The following is a 20,632-nucleotide window of genomic DNA, read 5'->3' on the forward strand; positions in this document are numbered from 1 at the left end:
AAAAATAGAAGCAACAAATATGTCCAATGCAACAATCAATAAACAATGCGAAAACACAATAAAACAAAATACAATCACTTTACACTTCTTAACTGCCTATCCCTTTTAAATCTCCTTGATCCCGTCTACATCTCGGTCCTTTCTGAAGTAAAGTCTCAAGCTGATTTAATTGTCAGTTTGGACCTTAAGCTCAAATGCCTCTACAGGAGACTCTAGTTAATACTGTTAGTTAAGATGTTCTTGCCCCTCCACCCTGCCCAATCAATCCTTTTCCCTTCCTGTACCCCGACTATCCCTAAATAAATCTGGTTGTTCCATATTCCTGGCTTCTCCTCATTTCCAGACCAAAACTTTGCACACATGGATACTGTAACGGAGGGTCCTATTAATGGTGCTGATTCCGCCCCTTAGCCCCAAGGCCCGAGTTGAGGGTTTAGCCAGGACTCCGGAACAGTTTCATTCACAGGGCAAATGTGGCCACCTTGCTGCTGACCCCCCCCCCCCCCCGACTTCTAGCTCATGTAGAAATAGATGAAAATGCACCGGTCCCAGTACTGGCCCCGGGGAGGCCCCACTTCTTACTCCGCCCCCCCCGCCCCCGCGAAGGCTCTCCCTACCCAACCCCCCGGCCCCTCAACCAGTTCCCAGTCCACACACCCACCATGAACCGGCCCCCTTACCCCGCGGCTGCCCAGCTCCCCCCAAGAGCCCGCGGGGAGGAACGTGGGCAGAGAAGCTTGTTGGCACCCCAGGCAGCCCACCATCTCTGTCTTCGCAAGCAGCGGCGGGCCCGGCTCGCTCTCCCCGGGAGGGCGCCGGAGGATGGGCGGCAGCAGCAGCAGCAGCAGAGCGGGAGAGCCCGGCGCCCGCTGCGCTGCCCCTGCATGAGGCCGGCAGTTCCGAGGACGGCCCAGCAGCAGCAAGCAGCAGCATCTCTGGCACTCGGGACATTGCCCGCCTCCCAGGGCCCAGCCTAGCTCTGCTCCCCGGCCATCGAGGGCAGCTCCGCGCCGCCGCCTCCTCCTCCCCCTCCTCCGCCTCCCCCCACGTGGCAGCCCTGTTGACACTTGCCGGTGGCTCCCCACCCCCCGCTGTGTGCGCGCGTGTGTCTCCTCGCTCCTTCCCCCCCTCCAGGCTTTGCTCCTATCCGGGGGGGGGGCTGCTTGCTGCCCTCCCCCCTTTCTCAGGGGCTGCTGCTGCTGGGTCCCCCCTCCCCTCCCCGGACGCCTGGGTCCCTCCCTCCTCCTCCTCCTGGGGGCGGCACCAGCACCACCCCCCGCCAGCGCCGCCGCCACCCGGAAGAGGAAGGCGCCGAAGACGGCGGGGGTGTCGCGCGTCCCCTCCGCGCTGCTGCCGCCTCCGGCCCCCCCGGCCCCGCCGCCGCCGCCGCCCGCGCTGCTCTGCGGGCCGGTCTCGCTGCTGCCTGCCTTCGGGGCGAGCCGAGCCGGGGAGATGCCGGCCTTGCTGGAGCGCCCGAAGCTGAGCTCGGCCATGGCCCGCGCCTTGCACCGCCACGTCATGGTGGAGCGCGAGAGGAAGCGGCAGGGTGAGCCCCCCACCCCACCCCACCCCACCCCACCCCGGCTGCAGCCCGCGACCCCCGTCTGCATGCGAGCCCGGGTGGCGGGCGCCGCCGGGGCAAAGTGCAGGGGGCGGGGGGCGTGCTGCTGCGTCCCACATGCTCGGTTTCTGGGAGAGAGATGGGGAGGCGAGCCATTGCTGGCGGGGGCGGGGGGGCGGAGGCTTGCCTCCCGCCCCCGCGCTGGGGTCCCTCTTGGGACTTCTGCTCTCTCCCCGGCGCCCCAGAAAGAGGCGGCTGCGGGGCTTTGCCTTGGAGGCTCCCCGCGGGCAGGGACCTGCCTGCAAGGAGAGGCGTCTTCCCCTGTGTCCTCCGGGGAAATGCGCGCATGCACAGCCCAGCCCTTCCCACCCCCCACTGATGGCCCCTGGAGAAAGCCCCCTCGAACGCAGCGGGGGTTCCTTCTCTGAGCATAGGGCATATTTACCGGCTGCATATTTGCTGAGAAGTAAACCCCACGGTGTTCAGAGGTGCGTTCTCCAGGGTCCTCCAAGCTTGGCTTCCTAGATGCTCTGGGACTACAACTCCCATCATCTCTCAGCCCCAGTGAGAACAGCAATCAAAATAAAACTCTAAAAAGGCTGCTGAAGCAAAGCAATGTTGTGGGAGGGCCCTGGAGTGTTTGCTTAGGTGTGCTTTTGTTCCACCTCCTGACAGCAAACTGCTGGGACGCTCGTGGGCAAGTCTGTGGGCCTCAGTCTTCCCCATCAGTGAAATGGCACTTGAGTGTACACACACACACACACACCACACCACACCACCACCAAAAGTAGACCCTACAGGCCTGAAGTCGGCCCATCCTTGCCCAATGCAGGAATGCACAACTTGGACTCTTCCGCTGTGATTGGACGATAACGCCATCCTCAGCAAGCATAGTGGCCAGTAGTCAGGAAGGATGATGGGAACTGTAGTCCAACAAAAGCCAGAGGACCACAGTTGTGCACTTGTGTGTCTTGGCGTAATCTCATGGGCTGAGATCTCCTCTCCCATGAAAGACACCCCCCAAATGCCAAGCAGGCCCCTGGCTGGATATGGAATACGAGGAAAACAGGCTTGCCGGCTGCAAGCACTCCTTCTGTACCACGACATGACCATGCGCCTGCCCGTCACTCTTTGCTAGTTGGTGACAAAGGAACACAGGAAGCGGCCTTCTACTGGGTCAGACCCTTGGTCCATCTAGCTCAGGCTTGTCGACTGGCAGCAGCAGTTACAGGCAGGAATCTCTCCTTTGTTTGGAGTATGTAATCATGTTGCTGCCAAGAACCCCCTAAGAAGACAAATTATTGAATGAGACAGACAAACAAAGATTCTGTTTCTTAAGCAAGTTTTGTGGAAATCTGACACAGATAGAAATCCAGTCGACTGAAACAATATTGTAGAACTGGAGAAAGTGCAGAAGAGGGCAACCAGGATGATCAGGGGCCTAGAGCACCTTTCTTATGAGGCAAGGCTACAACACTTGGGGCCTTTTAGTTTGGAAAAAAAGACAACTGCGGGGAGACATGATCGAGGTCTATAAAATCATGCATGGTGTGGAGAAAGTGGATAGAGAGAAATTCTTCTCCCTCTCCCATAACACTAAAAAGGGGGTCATCCCATGAAATTGATTGCCGGGAAATCTAGGACCAACCAATAGAAGTACTTTTTCACACAACGCATAATCAACTTGTGGAATTCTCTGCCACACAATGTGGTGTTGGCTACTAGTTTTAATGGCTTGAAGAGGGGTTTGGATCACTTCATGGAGGAGAGGTCTATCATCGGCTACTAGTCGGAGGGCTATAGGCCACCTCCAGCCTCAAAGGCAGGATGTCTCTGAGTACCAGTTGCACTGGAGTAACAGCAGGAGAGAGGGAGAGATTTCTATACTAGGGGGTTATAGAAATACAATAAAATAAATGAATGCCCTCAACTCCTGCCTGTAGGCTTCCAGTGGCGACTGGTGGGCCACTATGTGAAACAGGATTCTGGACTAGATGGGCTTCCTTGGGCCTGATCCAGCAGGACTGTTCTTATGTTCTTAATATATCTTGCTTGTTTTTCATCATTCTGTGAAAGTTTGGACTTCTTGCCTCTAGAAGTACCCAAGAAAACTGCCAAAGTTTGTCGGAAGCAGTGTTCTCTCTAATTTTTTTCATCTGTGGGAGGAATGAGTTTTGTTCTGGGCGGCAGTCTCAAGGCAGTGTGTGTGCACGTGTGCATTCAGAGCGGGGCTTTCCTGATTCAACCTGAGCATGATCTAAAATTAACTGAGTGAACATCAAAAACCGTGTGAGCATGCGCACACGTGCACACCTTAGAGGGAACACATTTCTGGTGCTTTCCCGGTGGGAGAGTTTCCCCACATTTTCTGATAATTTAATGAATTTTTCTGTTGTTTCTTCTCTTTCTCCCTACCCGCCCCCCTTTCTGGTAATGTGTATGAGGTCTGGAACCTCTCTGCAAAACAGAATGTTTCTATCTTTTGTGGTCTAGGAATTTCATGTCATTGAGGTACACCGCCCCAAACTTTCATCTCTGGGTAGATTTGGATTATATCAGTTAAATACACAACACATTAAATGAGCTCGAAACACAACACCCATCAATTCCACAATGATCAGTTCTAATATCCTATCGAAATTATGCTATTGGCCAAGATGCCCAGGTCCAAGTTGTTTCACCACCAAAGGATTCTGGCTACAGAGATTCCAAAGTCTGTGTAGCCGTGAGATTCCTGCTTGCCTTCCTGCATGCAAATTTCTAGGCCAGTGTGTGAACGTGCGAAGCTGTGTTATGCTGAGCCCTGTTTGTCTAGTCCCATATTGCCTGTTCTCTGGAATCTCCAACTTGTAGGTCTTTCTATTGCCCCCTGAGAACCTTTAAGCCCGGCATGCACAACTTTGCCCTGCAGCTGTTGTTGGACTACGTCTCCCAGCATCCCTAGGCGTAGTGGTCTGAATTGGGCTGCCCCTGAGCCGTGGCCCCCTCCCAAACAGCTTCCCAAAATCCCAGGCAGAGAGAGGTTTTCTGGAAATGCCAGAGATTGAACCCAGAATCTTCTCCATCAGGCCACCGTACCCCTTGAGTCACGAAACTCAGCTCCTTTGGCGTTGAGCTGAATTCAGCCTTCCTAGGAGTAGCACCCCCTTCTCTGGTTCTTAACAGTGGCCCTGGCTGCCGGGCAAATGATAAAATGCTGCTTAAAGCTCTGAACGGCTTAGGTCCGGCTTACCCGAGAGAGCGCCTTCCCCACAAGATCCCCGTCGTTCATTGAGTTCATCAGGAGGGGTCCACCTGATGAGAATCTGGGATCGGGCCTTCTCGGCTGTCACCCCTGGGTTGGGGAACACACTCCCTGTGGGCTTCTCATCTTTGGAGGCCTTCAAGAGAGCCATAAAGATCCATCTTTTAAGCCTGGCTTTTAATAATATATGATGGGTTTTAAATGGTTCTGAAAGGAGTTTTTATGTTCACCTTTTAACTACTTATTTATTTTGGGTTTTATGCTGCATTTTAAACGGGTTGCATTTTTGCTGTAAAATGTGCGGAGCCATGCTAGGGTGGGTGGCATACTCTGTGTGTGTGTGTGTGTGCGTGTGTGTGTGTGTGTGTGTGTGAAATAAATACCTCTCCCACCTGCTGTCTCCGTCCTGCAGAGGAAGAGGAAGTGGACAAGATGATGGAACAGAAGATGAGGGAGGAGCAGGAACGGCGGCGGAAGAAGGAGATGGAGGAGCGCATGTCCCTGGAGGAGACCCGGGAGCAGGTGTGTGGCGGGGGGTCAGAATCCCCCCTCCCATGTTTCATATCCCCCTTGGGAGGCCCACCACACTCGCCCACACTCCCCCTCTTGCTCTCCATCCCCAGATCCTGAAGCTGCAAGAAAAGCTTTCAGCCCTGCAGGAAGAGAAGCACCAGCTTTTCCTACAACTGAAAAAGGTGCTTCACGAGGAAGAGAAACGCCGTCGCAAAGAGCAAAGGTCAGTGAGTGGGGAGGGGGCAGGGAGGCTGGGTTGCCTCCTTCGTGGGGTGCGGAGACAGCAGGAGGCCGAAACTTGATGTCGCTGCCCCCAGGGCCAGATCTGGCGTCTCATGGTTTAGGGGTCTACTGAAGAAGTACCTCCTTCCATATCAACCCACCCTACTGATGTATTCACATCACTACTTCTGAGGTTTTAGAAACATCGGAAGCTGCTTTCTACTGAGTCCTATCAGGGGTCCATGTAGCTCAGAACTGTCTACCCTGACTGGCAGCAGCTTCTCCAAGGTTACAGACAGGAGTGTCTCTCCCAGCCCTAACTGGAGATGCATAAGAATATAAGATCCAGCACTACTGGATCAGGCCCAAGGAAGCCCATCTAGTCCAGCATCCGATTTCCTACAGTGGCCCACCAGATGCCTCCCGAGAAGTCCACAGGCAAGAGGTGAAGCTGTGGGCATGCCCTCTCTCCTGCTGCTGCTCCCCTGCCACTGGGATTCAGAGGCATCTTGCCTCTGGGGCTGGAGGTGGCCTGTAGCCACCAGACTAGTAGCCATGGATACACCTGTCCTCCATGAATTTGTCCAAGCCCCTTTTAAAGCCATCCAAGCTCGTGGCCATCACCATGTCTCATGGCAGAGGAGTCCATAGTAGGTCAATTAAGTGCTATGTGAAAAAGTACTTCCTTTTTCACGGTCCTGAATTTCCTGGCCATCACTTTCATGGGATGACCCCTGGTTCTAGTGTTGTGAGAGAGAGAGAAGAATGCCAAGGAGGCAACTTAGAACCTTCTGCATGCAAGCCTGCAGGTGCTCTTCCCAGAGCAGCCCCATTGTCCCCTGAGGAGAATATCTTACAGAGCTCTCGTGTGGTCTCCCGTTCAAATGCAAACCAGGGCAGACCCTGCTTAGGAAAGACGACAATTCTTGCCTGCTTCCACAAGGCCAGCTCTCCTCCCCTTTACTGTCGTGGCCTGCACGCTCCTAGGAGAGAGAGCCCCCTGGCTCCGTTGCTGGTTGCTTCTCACAGAGCAATCAAGAGGTGCTTATTTAAGCAGGTGCTTTGTTGCTGCAGTGGTCGCGGTCTGTTTCGATGGTGTGTGTGTGTGTGAAATTAGGGAGGAGAGCTCTTCTTGTGGTAGCACACATAAATTGTCTCTGCATCTTAGCAGGGTCCACCTTTTTTGCATTTGGATAGGAGGCTACCTCTGAGTGCTGTAAGATACTCCCTTTAGGCAGGGCTGCTCAACTTTTGCCCTCCTGCAGATGTTGGCCTACAGTCCCCATAATCCCTGGCTGTTGGCCACTGTGGCTGGGGATTATGGGAGCTGTAGTCCAAAAACAGCCAGGGCGGGGGGTGGGGCCCTAAGTTGAGCAGGCCTGCCTTTAGGGGCTGGGGCTGTAGCTCAGAGCATCTGCCTGCTTGCATAACAGGTTCCCTCCCTGGCAGCATCTCCAGGTAGGGCTGGGAGAGGCTCCTGCCTGCAGCCTTGGAGAAGCTGCTGCCAGTCAGGGTAGACAGTCCTGAGCTGGATGGACTGATGTCTGATTCAGTGTAAAGCAGCTTCCGATGGGCATTTAGGAATCTTTAGGAAAGGCTTTGGAAACAAAAGGCAATTGCCCTGGTACTGCGCCCATGTGTTGACCTGCAAGGCACCTGGCCTTTAGACAACTCTGCATCTCGGAAAAGGCTGAAGTACCACTGGAGAAGGCAAAGAGGGAAGCAGCTGAAAGGGGGGAAGAAGCACCTTCCCTTCCAGGAAAGGCTGGAGGGGTTTGGTCCTTTTAGCTTAGAAAGAATAAAGACTGATCTGGATGCAGATGACGTGGTTTTGCCCAGGAGCGCATGATGACATGATTCCAGCATGATGGTCTGTAAGAGACAGGGAAAGGAGACCTGATGACATATAATGGTCAGCAAGCATGAACTGTCTCCTCTGCTAAGCAGGGTCCTCCCTGGTTTGCATTTGAATGGGAGACTACATGTGAGCACTGTAAGATCTTCCCCTCAGGGGATGGGGCCATAGCCAGGGGAAGAGCACCTGCCTGCTTGCATGCAGAAGGTTCCAAGTGCCACCGGCAGCATTTCCAAGATAGGGCTGAGAGAGATTCCTGCCTGCAACCTTGGAGAAGCCGCTGCCAGTCTGTGTGTAGACAATACTGAGCTGGATGGACCAAGGGTCTGACTCGGTAGAAGGCAGCTTCCTCTGTTCCTAAGTTGTCTTGGATTATATTATTTAGGAAGGAGAGCTGGTCTTGTGGAAGCAAGCATGAATTGTCCCCTGTGCTAAGCAGGGTCCACCCTGGTTTGCATTTGAATGGGAGACTCCATGTGTCAGCACTGTAAGATATCCCCCTCAGGGGACAATAGGGCTGCTCTGGGAAGAGCACCTGCAGGCTTGCGTGAAGAAGGTTCCCAGTTCCCTCCCTGGAAGCATCTCCAGATAGGGCCGGGAGAGACCTCTGCCTGCAACCTTGCAAGCTACTGCCAATCTAGATAGACAATACTGAGCTGGATGGACCAAGGGTCTGACTCAGTCAACAGCAGCCTCCCATATACGATGGGCCTGGGGTTGATTCTCGGTGGCAGGAGGGGTCTTAACTGGGGCGCGCACCTTTCCTTGTTGTCTCCGCAGCGACATGACGACTCTGACAGCCGCCGCCTACCAGCAGGGCATGGCCCTCCATGCAGGCACTCCCATCCTCAACATGCAAGGTGTGTGTTCTTGTGGGGGCAGGGGCTGGCTTAGCCGGAGCGAACTGGGCATACGCTGAAGGTGTCTTTCCACTAGTGGGGAAGGGGGCATCTTGGGGCAGCATTTGGGGTGCTCTGCTCCAAGTGAGCAGGGAGATCTTTCCTGGGGAGTTCAAGCACTCCTTGCTGTACAACCCAGAATCCTAGAGAGACAGACGGGGGTCAGCAGGACTCTCTACCCCCGCCCCCCGTGTGGGGGGCACACGGCATCTCTCCTTCTTGACCCGTATTGCCAGATTAGAAGGCTGGCCGTGACCTTAAGATTCCACTAAATGGTCTTGAAAAGGGATCCACAAACCTAGCTTGCTGGCCAGCCATTGTCTGCAGGGAGGAGAGCTAGTCCTGTGGTCAGTCAAGTCCAGTCAAGTGTGCCGTCAAGTCGGTGTTGATCCCTGGCAACCACAGAGCCCTGTGGTTGTCTTTAATTAATTAATTAATTAGTGTACTGCCTAGTATAGAAATCTCTAGGTGGTGTACCGAATGGAAACATAATATAAAACATTTAAAATTCATAAAAAGATAAAAATCATTGTAGATAAAAACACACATTAAAATTTAAAATTTTAGTCTTTGGTAGAGGACAGGAGGGGTTGACCATTGCCTCCTCCCGCGCAGTATGAGATGATGCCTTTCACCATCTTCCTATATTTCTGCTGCCCGATATAGGAGTTTCCCATAGTCTTGGAAACACACCAGCGGGGATTTGAACCAGCAACCTCTGGCTTGCTAGTCAAGTCATTTTCCTGCTTTGCCATTAGGTGGTAGCAAACATGAATTGTCCCCTTTGTTAAGCAGGGTCTGCCAAGGTTTGCAGTTGAATGGGACACTACATGTGTGAGGACTGTAAGAGATTCCCCTCGGGATGGGGCCGCTCTGGGAAGAGTATCTTGGTTCCAGGTACCCTCCCTGGCAGCATCTCCAGATAAGGCTGAGAGACTCCTGCCTGCCACCACAGAGAAGCTGCTGCCAGTCTGGGTAGACACTACTGAGCTAGATGGACCAAGGGTCTGACTCGGTAGAAGGCAGCTTCCTATGTGGTCAACACCAATTCCCTTTTTCCCCTCGGATCCTTTCCTGGCACACAGGCAGAGGGCTGGTGGTACTCACCTCTGGCAAGTGGATTTGTAGATGCCTGGTCTTGAAGCCCATCTAAGCCAGGGGTTCTCAACCCTTTCTCTGCAGGGAGCCCCGGGGGACATAACCGGGCTGGGACCCTGATTTCTGCAGACCGAGCCAAGCAGATGTTTGGGCCCCCAGTAATCACAGTAAGTACCCCTAATCATGGCGGAAAAGATGGAGAGAGATCAAAGCTGTTGTTTTAATTAATTAATTAATTAATTAATAATTATTCTGTGGCCCATAGGGGGCACAGAAATCACCATTATCCAATTACAAAAAGCAACTTTACTGGGAACAGCCTATATTCTGCTGCGATATCTATAATAACAACAAGAACAATATTGATAATAAAACTCACACATCCCAGGTCCTTGAGAATGACTCGATGTCTGGATAAAACAAACCAGTCAATAACACCTGCCTGACTGTGTAAATAAGAAATAATAATAATAATAAATAGCAGCTTTATCTTTTTTTAAAGCATTGTATAGTATTTTGTTTAAATATTTCTTTAGATTTCCCCCCCAAACTCATCTTACTGTGAAACTTCAGGTGACCTCCAATATGCAGCTCTAACCCCAGGCATTTATGAATCGCTTTATTTATATAGTGCCATTTGAGTGCATGACAAAGAATGAAAAGACTGTTCCTTGCCCCATGGGCACACAATTTTAAAACTTGGCACAAGGGGATCAAAAGAGTAAAATGGAGGCAGAGATAAACTGAAGAACTGATTGAACTATTAAGTGCCATCAAGTTGGTGTTGACTCTTAGCGACCACAGAGGTAGATTCTCTCCAGGCGGTTCTGTCTCCCATTTGGCCTTGAAGGTCTCTCCGTGGTGCATTCATGGCTGTCGTCATCGAGTCCATCCACCTAGTGCTACTGTTCGTCCTCTTCTTCTCTTGCCTTCCACTTTCCCCAGCATTATGGACTTCTCAAGGGAGCTGGGTCTTCACATAATGTGTCCAAAGTATGCTAGTTTGAGCCTCGTCATTTGCACCTCGAGTGAAAGTTCTGGGTGGATTTGTTCTAGGATCCATTTATTGGTTTTCCTGGCTGTCCATGGTCTCCTCAAAAGTCTTCTCCAGCACCAAAGTTCAAAAGTGTCAATACTTTTTCTATCTTGCTTCTTCAAAGTTCAGCTTTCGCATCCATAGAGTGTCACGGGAAAAACCCTTGTCCGAATGATTCTAATATTTGTAGGAGTAGACACGCCACGGCATCTAAATATCCTTTCCAAGGCCTTCATTGCAACCCTACCAAGTGCTAGTCTGTGGTGTATTTCTTGACTGCTGGATCCTTTACTGTTGATGGTCAATCCTAAAAGACAGAAGCTATCCACCACTTTAATCTCTTCATTTAAATGCTGAGGCTAGTTGCTGTACCTGTTATTAGTTTAGTCTTCTTGACATTTAGTTGTAGTCCCGTTTTTTCACTGTGCTGCTTGACTTTCATTACTAGAGCTTGTAGATCATCAGCATTCTCAGCTAGCAGAGTGGTGTCATCAGCGTAGCGCAGGTTATTGATGTTTCTTCCTCCAACTTTAAAACCACACTCATCTTCTTCCCATCCAGCTTCTCTCAGTATATGTTCAGCATATCAGTTGAATAAAGAAGGAGAAAGTAGACAGCCTTGTCTTACTCCTTTGCCAATCTGGAACCAGTCTGTTTCACCATGTCCCGTCTGGACTGTGGCTTCCTGTCCTGTGTGTAGGTTTCTCATGAGAACAATGAGGTGTTCTGGGGTGCCCATTTTCCTAACGATATTCCACAACTTGACAAGGTCGACACAATCGAAGGCTTTTCTGTAGTCAATAAAGCACATATTGACCTCTTTTTGGTATTCTTTAGCTTTCTCAATTATCCAGCATGCATCAGCAATGATGTCTCTTGTTCCTCGGCCTTTTCTGAAACCACCTTGAACATCCGGCATTTCCCTTTCCACGTAGGGCTCTAATCTGTGTTGGATGAGCCTGAGCATTATTTTGCTAGCATGTGAAATTAAGGATATTGTGTGATGGTTTGAGCAATCTGTTAAGTCTCCTTTCTTTGGTATGGCTATGTAAGCTGAGCTCTTCCACTGTTGGCCACTGTGTCGTTCTCCAAATTTGCTGGCATGGTTTGGTTAGAGCCTTGACTGATTCTTCTTCTGTTGCCTGCCATATTTCTGTAGCTATTCCATCCGTTCCTGTAGCCTTCCGACTTGGTAATGACCAGAGTGCTGATCTAACTTCATCTTCCCGTGCTAGAGGTTCTTGCAAGTAGGGAATAATCTTCTAGAGTATCTGAAGAATAGTGATAGCTAAATTCTGTGCACTCGGCAAAGAGGCACCTTTTTAAAGTGGTGATACTCTCATATTTAGCAGGGAGGGAGCGAGTGTCCCCATTGTCTTTCTGTACAGATTGTGAGACCTTTGGGACAGGGAGCCATTTCCCTTTTGTTATGTAAAACTCTTTGAGAGCTTTTTTGCTGAAAAGCAATAGGTGAATATCCTTAGTAGTGCAGTATGTTAAAAATCAGAGCCTGCACTAGGGATGTGCACGGAACCGGTTCGGAAGCCCCTTATGGACCTCCAAACTGGTTTGACTGTCTGGCAGTTCTGCCGGTTCGAAGGTGGAGGGGATATATTTAAGGATGGGGGAGGGGGCTCTTACCCCTCCTGCCACATTTCCCCCACCAGCGCTGCCTTTTAAACTGGTCCAGTGGGGCAGCTTGCAACCCATGCCTCCTCGGACTGGAAGTAACCGGAAGTGTCTGATGCGCACATGTATAACATCTGGGGCAAGAATGATGCATCCAAGAAGAACATTGGAGCTGGACGCCAGGCACAGGTTCGAATCCCCGCTCAGCCTCAGACTTCTGCATGTCTCCATGCAACCCAGCTCACAGTAGCATGAGTAAGGATGGTTGTTAACAGGGTTGCAATGCTTTCTTGGGTAGATTAATGGATTAAAACACCTTTTGATCTGCTGAAAAGTGGTCTCCGTTACTACTACGGCTACAGATATTTATCTACCGCTTTCCAACAAAGTTCTCAAAGCGGTTTACATGGAAAATAATAAACAAACAAATTCCCTGTCCTAAGAGGGAATTGTGATTGTTTTTAAAACTGCCTTGTGATTGTTTTTAATGAAAGGCAGTATATAAATTTAACAATAAATAAACAATAAATAAAATAAGAGGGCACACAATCTAAAAAGAAACGTAGACACCAGCAACAGCCCGTGGAGGGAAGCCATGCAGGAATAGGGGCAATTAATGAGCTCTTGTTTTAAATGCAAGGGTTTATAAGAGCTGCCGATAGCAGATGACCTTCACTCTTCTCTTCCACACCTCTGAGAGGGAATTCCACCTTTTAGTTGGAGGAGAAGGAATTCCACCTTTTAGTTGGAGGAGGGGAAGCCTGTTGCGACATTATGTTGGGATCCCTCTCTTCCTCCAAGGAGGGCTCAGGAATCTGGTTCTCCTTATCCTTTCCCAGGCTCACTGCCTTAATGCAGAGTTGCTCAACCTTGGGACCCCAGGTAGTGGTGGACTACAATTCCCATCATCCCCAGCCACAGTGACCAAAAGCCATTGTAGAGGGGATGATGGGAGTTGTAGCCCACCACCACCTGGGCGACCCACGGCTGAGAGTCCACGCTCCAAAGTGTACATGCATCACCCAAAAAGAACAACCTTTTGCTGCAGAATAATTGTGTTTTAACATATGCAGACTTGATTGGCTGCAAGGGTCTCTATGGATAATCAGTCGATCCAAGAGTTCTTTAATTGAATGACAGCCTTAATGACTGATAATGACAGCAACCCAGAGATCTGTGATGGCAGTCTAGGCTATATTCTTCGTGGTCTCTTCCCTAACCTAGGAAGGATTCAAGCACGTCCTGCCATAGGCCCAAAGAGAGTCCTCAAGGAACAGGAGTTTTAAACCATTTTCTTTTGTGAACTGGATGAAAGCTACAGTAAAATCCTAGTTGGGGGAAGAGCTTCGGTCCTCTCCCCGCCACACAGGTAGTAACATTCATAGGAGACCTGGTCTTGTGGTAGCAAGCATGATGTGTCCCCTTAGCTAAGCAGGGTCTGCCCTGGTTGCATATGAAAGGGAGACTAGACGTGTGAGCAGCACTGGAAGAGATTCCCCTCAGCAGGGGATAATGGAGCCGCTCTGGGAAGAGCAGAAGGTCCCAAGTTCCCTCCCTGGCAGCATCTCTGAGATGGGGCTGAGCCTGCAGCCTTGGAGAAGCCGCTGCCAGTCTGGGAAGACAACACTGAGCTAGATGGACCAAGGGTCTGACTCAGTCTATGGCAGCTTCCTATGTTCCCTGCCTGGAATTTTGTCACGTCCCCCATGCAAAATGGCTTCCGCTTCAAAATGGCGGACGGTGAAGCCCTGTGTCCGAGGGGGTCTCAGTTGGGCTTGTACCTGGGCAAGAAACACAGAGGGGAAAGCGAAGAGACTTCTCTTCAGCGATCCGTGTGGAAATGCCCGCTTCGTTTTCTGTCCGCAGACCCGACACTTTGCCGCCCAGTCAGCCTTTCCCGCCAGCACCGCTGAGCACGGGCAGTACCAAGGCAGCCAGCCTGGGCATGGCCCCTACGCCGTCAGCCAGAGCCAACACACGGTGCCGGTCAGCTACAGCAGCAGCCAGTCGATCAGAGGTGAGGGTGCCCGCGAGGGGTGGGGGTTTGGGTGTCACTCTGCCGGGCCAGAAGGCCAAGCCAAATCCTCCTCACCCCCCTCCAGGAGAGAATAACCATATGAGCCTGTGGAGCTGTGTTTTCTTCTGAGTTAGACCCTTGGCCCACCCAGCACTGGCTGGCAGCGTCTCTCCGGGGTTCAGGCCGGGCCTCTGCCCACCCGGCTTGGAGATGCCGCGAGAGACTGACGGCGGGACGTCTCTGAAGGCGACGCTGGGGCTGCTCCTCCGTCTCACCGCTTGCTCTGTCTGTGTCCTCGATTCCCTTGCAGGGCCTTCTGCGTTCCCAACCATGCAGTACCTGTCTCAGCAACAGCCTGGCTACACGATCCATAGTCACTTCCCCGCCACCCAGCCAGGTAAGCCTAGGTGGGCATGTCTTCTGGCGACCCAGGTCATGGGTGGGCACCCAGTGTCTGACCCCCTAGACACGGGAGCACAGGCCTGCTGTGCCGCTGGGTCTCTCTGGAGCTCGGGCGCTGGCCGCTGGGAGCAGAGGGCCATTGTCGCTGCTGCTGCTGCTGCAAAAGGGAACTTGCCTGGTTCGTCACCAAGCTATGTATGGCGATCTGAAGTGAGGAGCAATGGCACCAGCCCAAGTCCAGGCGGCGGCATACTTTAGGGAGGGTTCCTGCCCCCTTTCCCCCTCCCTTTACTTAAGGACAGCCCTGCTGGACCAGGCCCAAGGGGGCCCATCTAGTCCAGCATCCTGTTTCCCACAGTGGCCCACCAGAGGCCTCTGGGAAGCCCACTGGCAAGAGCTGAGGCCTTGCCCTCTCTCCTGCTGTTGCTCCCTTGCAACTGGGATTGAGAGCGTCTTGCCTTTGAGGCTGGACGTGGCCTGTAGCCACCGGACTAGTAGCCATGGATAGACCTGTCCTCCAGGGCTCTGTCTAAGCCACTTTTAAAACCTTCCAAGCTGTTGGCCATCACCACATCCTGTGGCAGAGTGTTCCATAAGTTAATTATGTGCTGTGTGAAGAAGTACTTCCTCTTGTCGGTCCTGAATTTCCCAACCTTCAGTTTCATGGGGTGTCCCCTGGTTCTAGTGTTGTGAGAGAGGCAGAAAAATTTCTCTCTCCTCCATGTATAATTGTATACATCTCAATCATGTCTCCCCATAGTCACCTCTTTTCCAAACGAAAAAGCCCCAGATGCGCTCTTGCTCTTCCTTCCTTCCTTCCCTCCCTTTTTGCCTTTCCAGTAGGCTTATGAGATCACCTAGCATTCCATGCGTGTGTGTGTGCGTGCGCGCGCACCTTCAACTTCCCAATGCCTGGACCAATATGAACCAAATCTGGCACAGTTGTAGGGATACCTCAGCAGTGTGGTTTGTGATGAGGTCATCCACTCTGATTCAAGACGGCGGGCGAGTGAACGTTTGAGGCACAGCTGGGCTAACTTGTGAACTGCCTAATTGATCTGAACCAAATTTAGTCCAGTTGTAGGGATAGTGAACCACCTTAAGTGGCGCAGCGGGGAAATGCTTGACTCACAAGCAGAAGGTTGCCGGTTCGAATCCCCGCTGGTACTATATTGGGCAGCAGCGATATAAGACGATGCTGAAAGGCATCATAATTTCATACTGCGCAGGAGGCGGCAATGGTCAACCCCTCCTGTATTCTACCAAAGACAACCACAGGGCTCTGTGGGCGCCAGGAGTCGAAATCGACTTGATGGCACACTTTACCTTTAGGGATAGTGAAAGGAAAGTAGGAAGATTAGTTCTTACTAGAACAACTTGTTTCTCTTTCTCCTTCCTTCTTTTTTCCTCCCCCCCTCCCTCCCCTTTGTTTTATTTTCTCTTCCACATTGCTTTCACCTGTCCATACTCCTCCCTTCCTTCCTGTATGCATGCTTGGCAAGGGAGTTGCCCTAGAATAATTTAGGAGATCTGCAAACAACATAGTTGCCTTCCTCTTCTTTTTTAAAAAAGCCCCTCTATACCAGGACCCCCACAAGACACTAGGTCCAGATTCTGCCGTGACCTAGCCGCACCACTGGTTAGGGACACAGGACAGGGCAAAGTGGCTTCTGCTGAGCTAGCCGCTGTGGTGGCTGCCTGTGCTTGCACTTGCACTCTCTCTGGCCTCTAACGCTTTCTTCTCTCTCACCTGCCCAGGTTTTATTCCTCCAAGCACCACGATCCCTCTACAGAAGCAGCTGGAGCATGCTAATCAGCAGTCGGGATTTACCGATTCAGTGAGTTGACATCAAACAGAAGATCTTCTAAAGCCCTGTTCACGTGTTACGTTCAGCACACATTGTGCTTGCTTGCTTGTTTGTTCGATTTATATACTGCCCTTCCTAAAGTGTCTCAGGGCAGCTTACAATAAATTTAAAAATGCATAATTAACATCAAAAACCACATACCTTCCACTTCCTGTCGATACTCAGGTTCACTTTCAAAATGCAGGCATCTGTGTTGCTTGAAATAATTGCATGCTTCTCCACCATCAATCCCTGCCTCTCTCTTTCCTCTGTGTTTTCCCTTGAGTTTATTTTTCTAGATTGCAAGCTCCTTGGGGCAGGCACTTGTCCTCTCATTTTTATTTCATTTTTTGTAAAGTGCTCATGTCCATGGATGGGGCAAATGTAAATCAATCAATCAGATATACTGTTAATAAATTGACCCTCAAAAGCCCCCTGGAAAAGAACAGATTTAACTTCAACCTCTACAGTCTAACAGGCACGAAGCAAGCTGAGCCTCTCTGGGAAGGGAGGGAATTTTATGGCCTCTGTTGCCACCCACAGCCCTTCCATTGGGCGGGGGGCACCTGCCATTGGACTTCTGGAGATGACTTAGCTTTTGGGGTCCAGCAGACCATCTCTGTGCAGGAACTTAATTTGAAGCCAGGTTTGAGCTTGGTAAATTGTTTGCATGCCTGTTTTGAGATGTGTAGGATAGTGCATCCGAGCATGTGCAGAGTGCTTCCCCCTCCTGACAAGGGAGATGAGTATCATTGGGCAAAGAGACAGGGTGCTTTCAAACTGATCCTTCTGGTCTGATGTTGTTGCCTCTGCAGCCCACCCTCCGCCCGATGCACCCCCAGGCCCTGCACCCCAACCAGGGACTCCTGCCAGCTCCCCAGATCCCTGTCCAGATGCAGACAGCTGCCAAGGTAAGGTTGGCATTCCAAAGCATTGTCTGTCTCTCTGATTCCACCCCTGCCACTTGGCTGCTCCTGTTAATGTGGGTTGGTGCATTCTCTGGGGTTTTTTAGCTCTGTTGCTGAAGTTCATGAGCCTCTGTCTTGGGTTTGCTCATCTCACTGCAGCAAGGTGGTGCAGCTCTTGCACTAGCTTGGCTGCTATCTCTCCTTTGTCTTTTTCCCTTCTTCACTGCAGCCCAGTTTGGCCTACACCCATCCAGCACGCCCAGCTTCCCCTGGCAACTTCTCCCATGGAACTGCCCCCCAACAGCCCCACACGGTGAGTCTCTTACTGCGTGGGTGGAAGCAGTGCTTCATCTAAGCCAGAATCAGCCTTGGCATGTCATATACTCTGGGCTTGTACAGAGTATCTGTCCTCACGCGTGAACCACTGCAGCTACAATTTATATACTGCTTTTCAACAAAAGGTTTGCAATGCAGTTTACATAGGGGCAAGAAAGGAACAGAAAAGGGGTTCTTCTCCCCAAAGGGTTCACAATCTAAAAGGAAACACCAGGTAGACACCACTAAGACCCACTGGAGGAGGGATGCTATGCTAGGGATGGAGAGGGCCAGCCTTTATGCAGCTTTGACGTTTGTGGGGAGGTCACCGAGATCCAGAGTTGGGCTTGAAGTCCCTGCCCTGCCTCCAGAAACCCATAACTGCTTTAGGAGAGGATTCCTAATTTTTGTTTCTATTGCCGCCTCCACCTTGAGAGCGGAGATTCACGATATCATTTTCTTGAGAGAGGGTTTCCCTTGCTCAGTTTTGTAAATAGAAATAAACTTCCATATGCAAGACCTGAAAGATTTAACCTAGTACTTCTCCGATAAGAAGTAAAGGTATCCTCACAGCTCTGATATATATACATTATACTGCAAGTCATAAATTAGACAATGGGCAAAATGCATTATTTAATTAAATTTAATGCATTAAATGAAGAGGAACCTTTTAACGTGGTGATTCTCTTTATTGAGCAGGGGGGGAGTAACTGGCCCTCTCCACCCCCAGCACAAGACCTCCAGTGACTGTTGCTGGTGTCCATCTTATGTTTCTTTTTCAATTGTGAGCCCTTTGGGGACAAGGAGCCATCTTATTTATTTGTTATTTTTCTGTGTAAACCACCCTGAGCCATATTTGGAAGGGCGGTATAGAAATCGAATAAATTATTATTATTATTATGAGAGTCTTATTGCTATCCTCATTTCTTTTACATGTATATTAACCACTGAGTACAGTTGACAGTGGGATGCAAAGTGAAACGCTTGAGAATACTCAGTTTTTTGTTCCTGTATGTCTGGTGTAATTTGAAAATGCTTGTTACTTTATTTTTTAAAAAAAAGGTTTCTCTTTTGAAAATACAAATTAAAAGTTATCCTCCAAAAAGTCAAAACAGCCGTTGATTAAAACCAAGTCTGAAATAGCCTGAGTCAATGGTGTCCATCAAAACCTGGGCAGACAGAAGAGGCTTACCATGCTGGGCCTCTGGCAAACCTCCAGGGGTAGGGAGTTCCGCAGGCAGACACCAGGAATTCCTCCCCCTTACCGGCTGGATATAGCACACAGCTGATAAACTCATGAAGGCACACTTGATCAGTTTGGAAGGCTGGAGGAGGCCGTTGCTTGCGAGAGGAGAGCTTTATATAGGTCAAAGTCAGTTTGTGGGAGGAATGCTTCTAGCGACTGCCCCTGCCCTGCCCCCTTGGGAACATAAGCTGCCATGTCTTGCACCTCCACCCAGGCTCCAAGGGTGACAGCAGCATACAGTGCTATCATGGCTGCCTCCCCACAAGCAGGTTTATTTCTTGCCTCCTTGACCCCCAACCCTGCATTTCTCAAACTTGGGACTGCAACTGCCAAAGGGCACGGTGGCTGGGCACGCTGGGAGTTGCGGGTCCACAGCAGCTGCCGGCCTGAGTTCGAGAACCTCTGCCCCAACCACTTCAGGTCTTCTCACCTATAGCTTGGGCCAGCTTGGGTTTCCAAGGGGCTCGATTCTGGTTCCCCGGCAGTCCTGTCTGCCTCTCTCTCAATTACGCCCCCAGCTGCATAAAATCTCCCCTAATGACTGACAAGGCTGTCTCGTTTATTTTCAGCATTGTTATCCCAAAGTACTCAAGGGGACTATGTGCAAAAGTGAAAAAAACATGTATCAGATCAAAATTCAAAGTCCTAAAAACGCAAGTCTGTACCAGCGCAATCCACAAACCCGGTTTCAAAAGGCACCAGTCACCACTGCCTGCTGGAAGGGTTTTTACCTGCCCATCAAAAGTGGGGGTGCAGGAGATGGAGGCAGACCAGCTGCCTGGGCCATAGTGTTGTATTGTCTTAGCAATACTCAGCTGCCTTCTACCGAGTCAGGCCCTTGGGCCAGCTCGCTCAGTACTGTCCACACAGACCGGCAGCGTCTTCTCCAAGGCTGCAGGCAGGAGTCTCTCCCAGCCCTGTCTTGGAGGTGCTGCCAAAGATTGAACCTGGGCCCCTCAGCAGCGAGCAGCTACGGAACAAGATCATAGGAGCTAGTCTCAGAAGTCGGACAGACATATCTGAGTGCCAGTAATGCTTGAGCTGCTTTGGTCTGGGGCCAGGGGTCCCCAACTGGTGGGCCTCCAGATGTTGCTGAACTACAATGTGCGTCATCCCCAGCGGCAACAACAGCTGGCAAGCCAAGGTTGGAACATAGGAAGCAGCCTTATACTGAGTCAGACCCTTGGTCCATTTAGCTCAGGATTGTCAACCCAGACCGGCAGCAGCTTCTCCAAGGTTGCAGGCAAGAGTCTCTTTCAGCCCTGTCTTGGAGATGCTGGCAGGGAGGGAACTGGGAACCGGGAACCTTCTGCATGCAAGCAGCCAGGTGCTCTTCCCAGAGCGGCTCCATCCCACGAGGAGAATATCTTACAGTGTTCAAATGTAGTCTCCCATTCAGATTCAAACCAGGGTGGACCCTGCTTAGCCAGGGGACAATTCATGCTTGCTACCACAAGGCCAGCTCTCCTCCCTGCCCCTGGACTTGGACATGGGTGGTTAGGAGCCATCACTGGTTCAAAAGAGGTCCCAATGTGGAGGACTGCCATGTGTTGAACTGTCTGTCCTTACACGTGTTTCTCTCTTTCAGTCCGGCTTCCAGGCCTCTCCCCAGCCGGCACCGCGGCACCCCTTCATCCAACATCCTCAGGGGCAGCGCTTCTACCACAAGTGAGCAGCAGCAGCATCCTGGCCCGGCTGCTTCTGGTGCGTCCTCCTACCCCGTCGGCAGCACAAACCGAGCATTTGCTGGCCACGCGTGTGTCGCTTTACTCCTTCCCCCTGCCTTGCTGAAATATTACGAATTTTGTGAGATTAATCTGAATAAACTTTGCATAATTCA

General features: G+C 51.1%; 1 protein-coding gene across 1 annotated transcript; it reads left to right on the plus strand.

Annotated features, from left to right (window-relative positions):
* The first annotated feature begins 1,267 nt into the window (after nt 1-1,267).
* GPS2 (G protein pathway suppressor 2) lies at nt 1,268-20,632 on the plus strand. Its single transcript, XM_053266462.1, has 11 exons — nt 1,268-1,546; nt 5,218-5,327; nt 5,429-5,541; nt 8,176-8,255; nt 9,477-9,559; nt 13,924-14,074; nt 14,385-14,471; nt 16,235-16,314; nt 17,139-17,234; nt 17,461-17,544; nt 20,381-20,632. The coding sequence occupies exons 1-11, from the start codon at nt 1,453-1,455 to the stop codon at nt 20,462-20,464; spliced, it is 1,062 nt and encodes a 353-aa protein (XP_053122437.1). The 5' UTR covers nt 1,268-1,452; the 3' UTR covers nt 20,465-20,632.

This window comes from Hemicordylus capensis, chromosome 6, assembly GCF_027244095.1.
Source record: "Hemicordylus capensis ecotype Gifberg chromosome 6, rHemCap1.1.pri, whole genome shotgun sequence".
Classification (NCBI taxonomy): domain Eukaryota; kingdom Metazoa; phylum Chordata; class Lepidosauria; order Squamata; family Cordylidae; genus Hemicordylus; species Hemicordylus capensis.

Coding starts and splice junctions, on each gene's coding strand:
- GPS2 (XM_053266462.1), top strand. CDS start 1,453: ATGCCGGCCTTGCTGGAGCGCCCGAAGCTGAGCTCGGCCATGGCCCGC. Junction 9,560..13,923: donor TTGGGCCCCCAGTAATCACA/GTAAGTACCCCT, acceptor TTCTGTCCGCAG/ACCCGACACTTTGCCGCCCA. Junction 17,235..17,460: donor AGATGCAGACAGCTGCCAAG/GTAAGGTTGGCA, acceptor TCTTCACTGCAG/CCCAGTTTGGCCTACACCCA.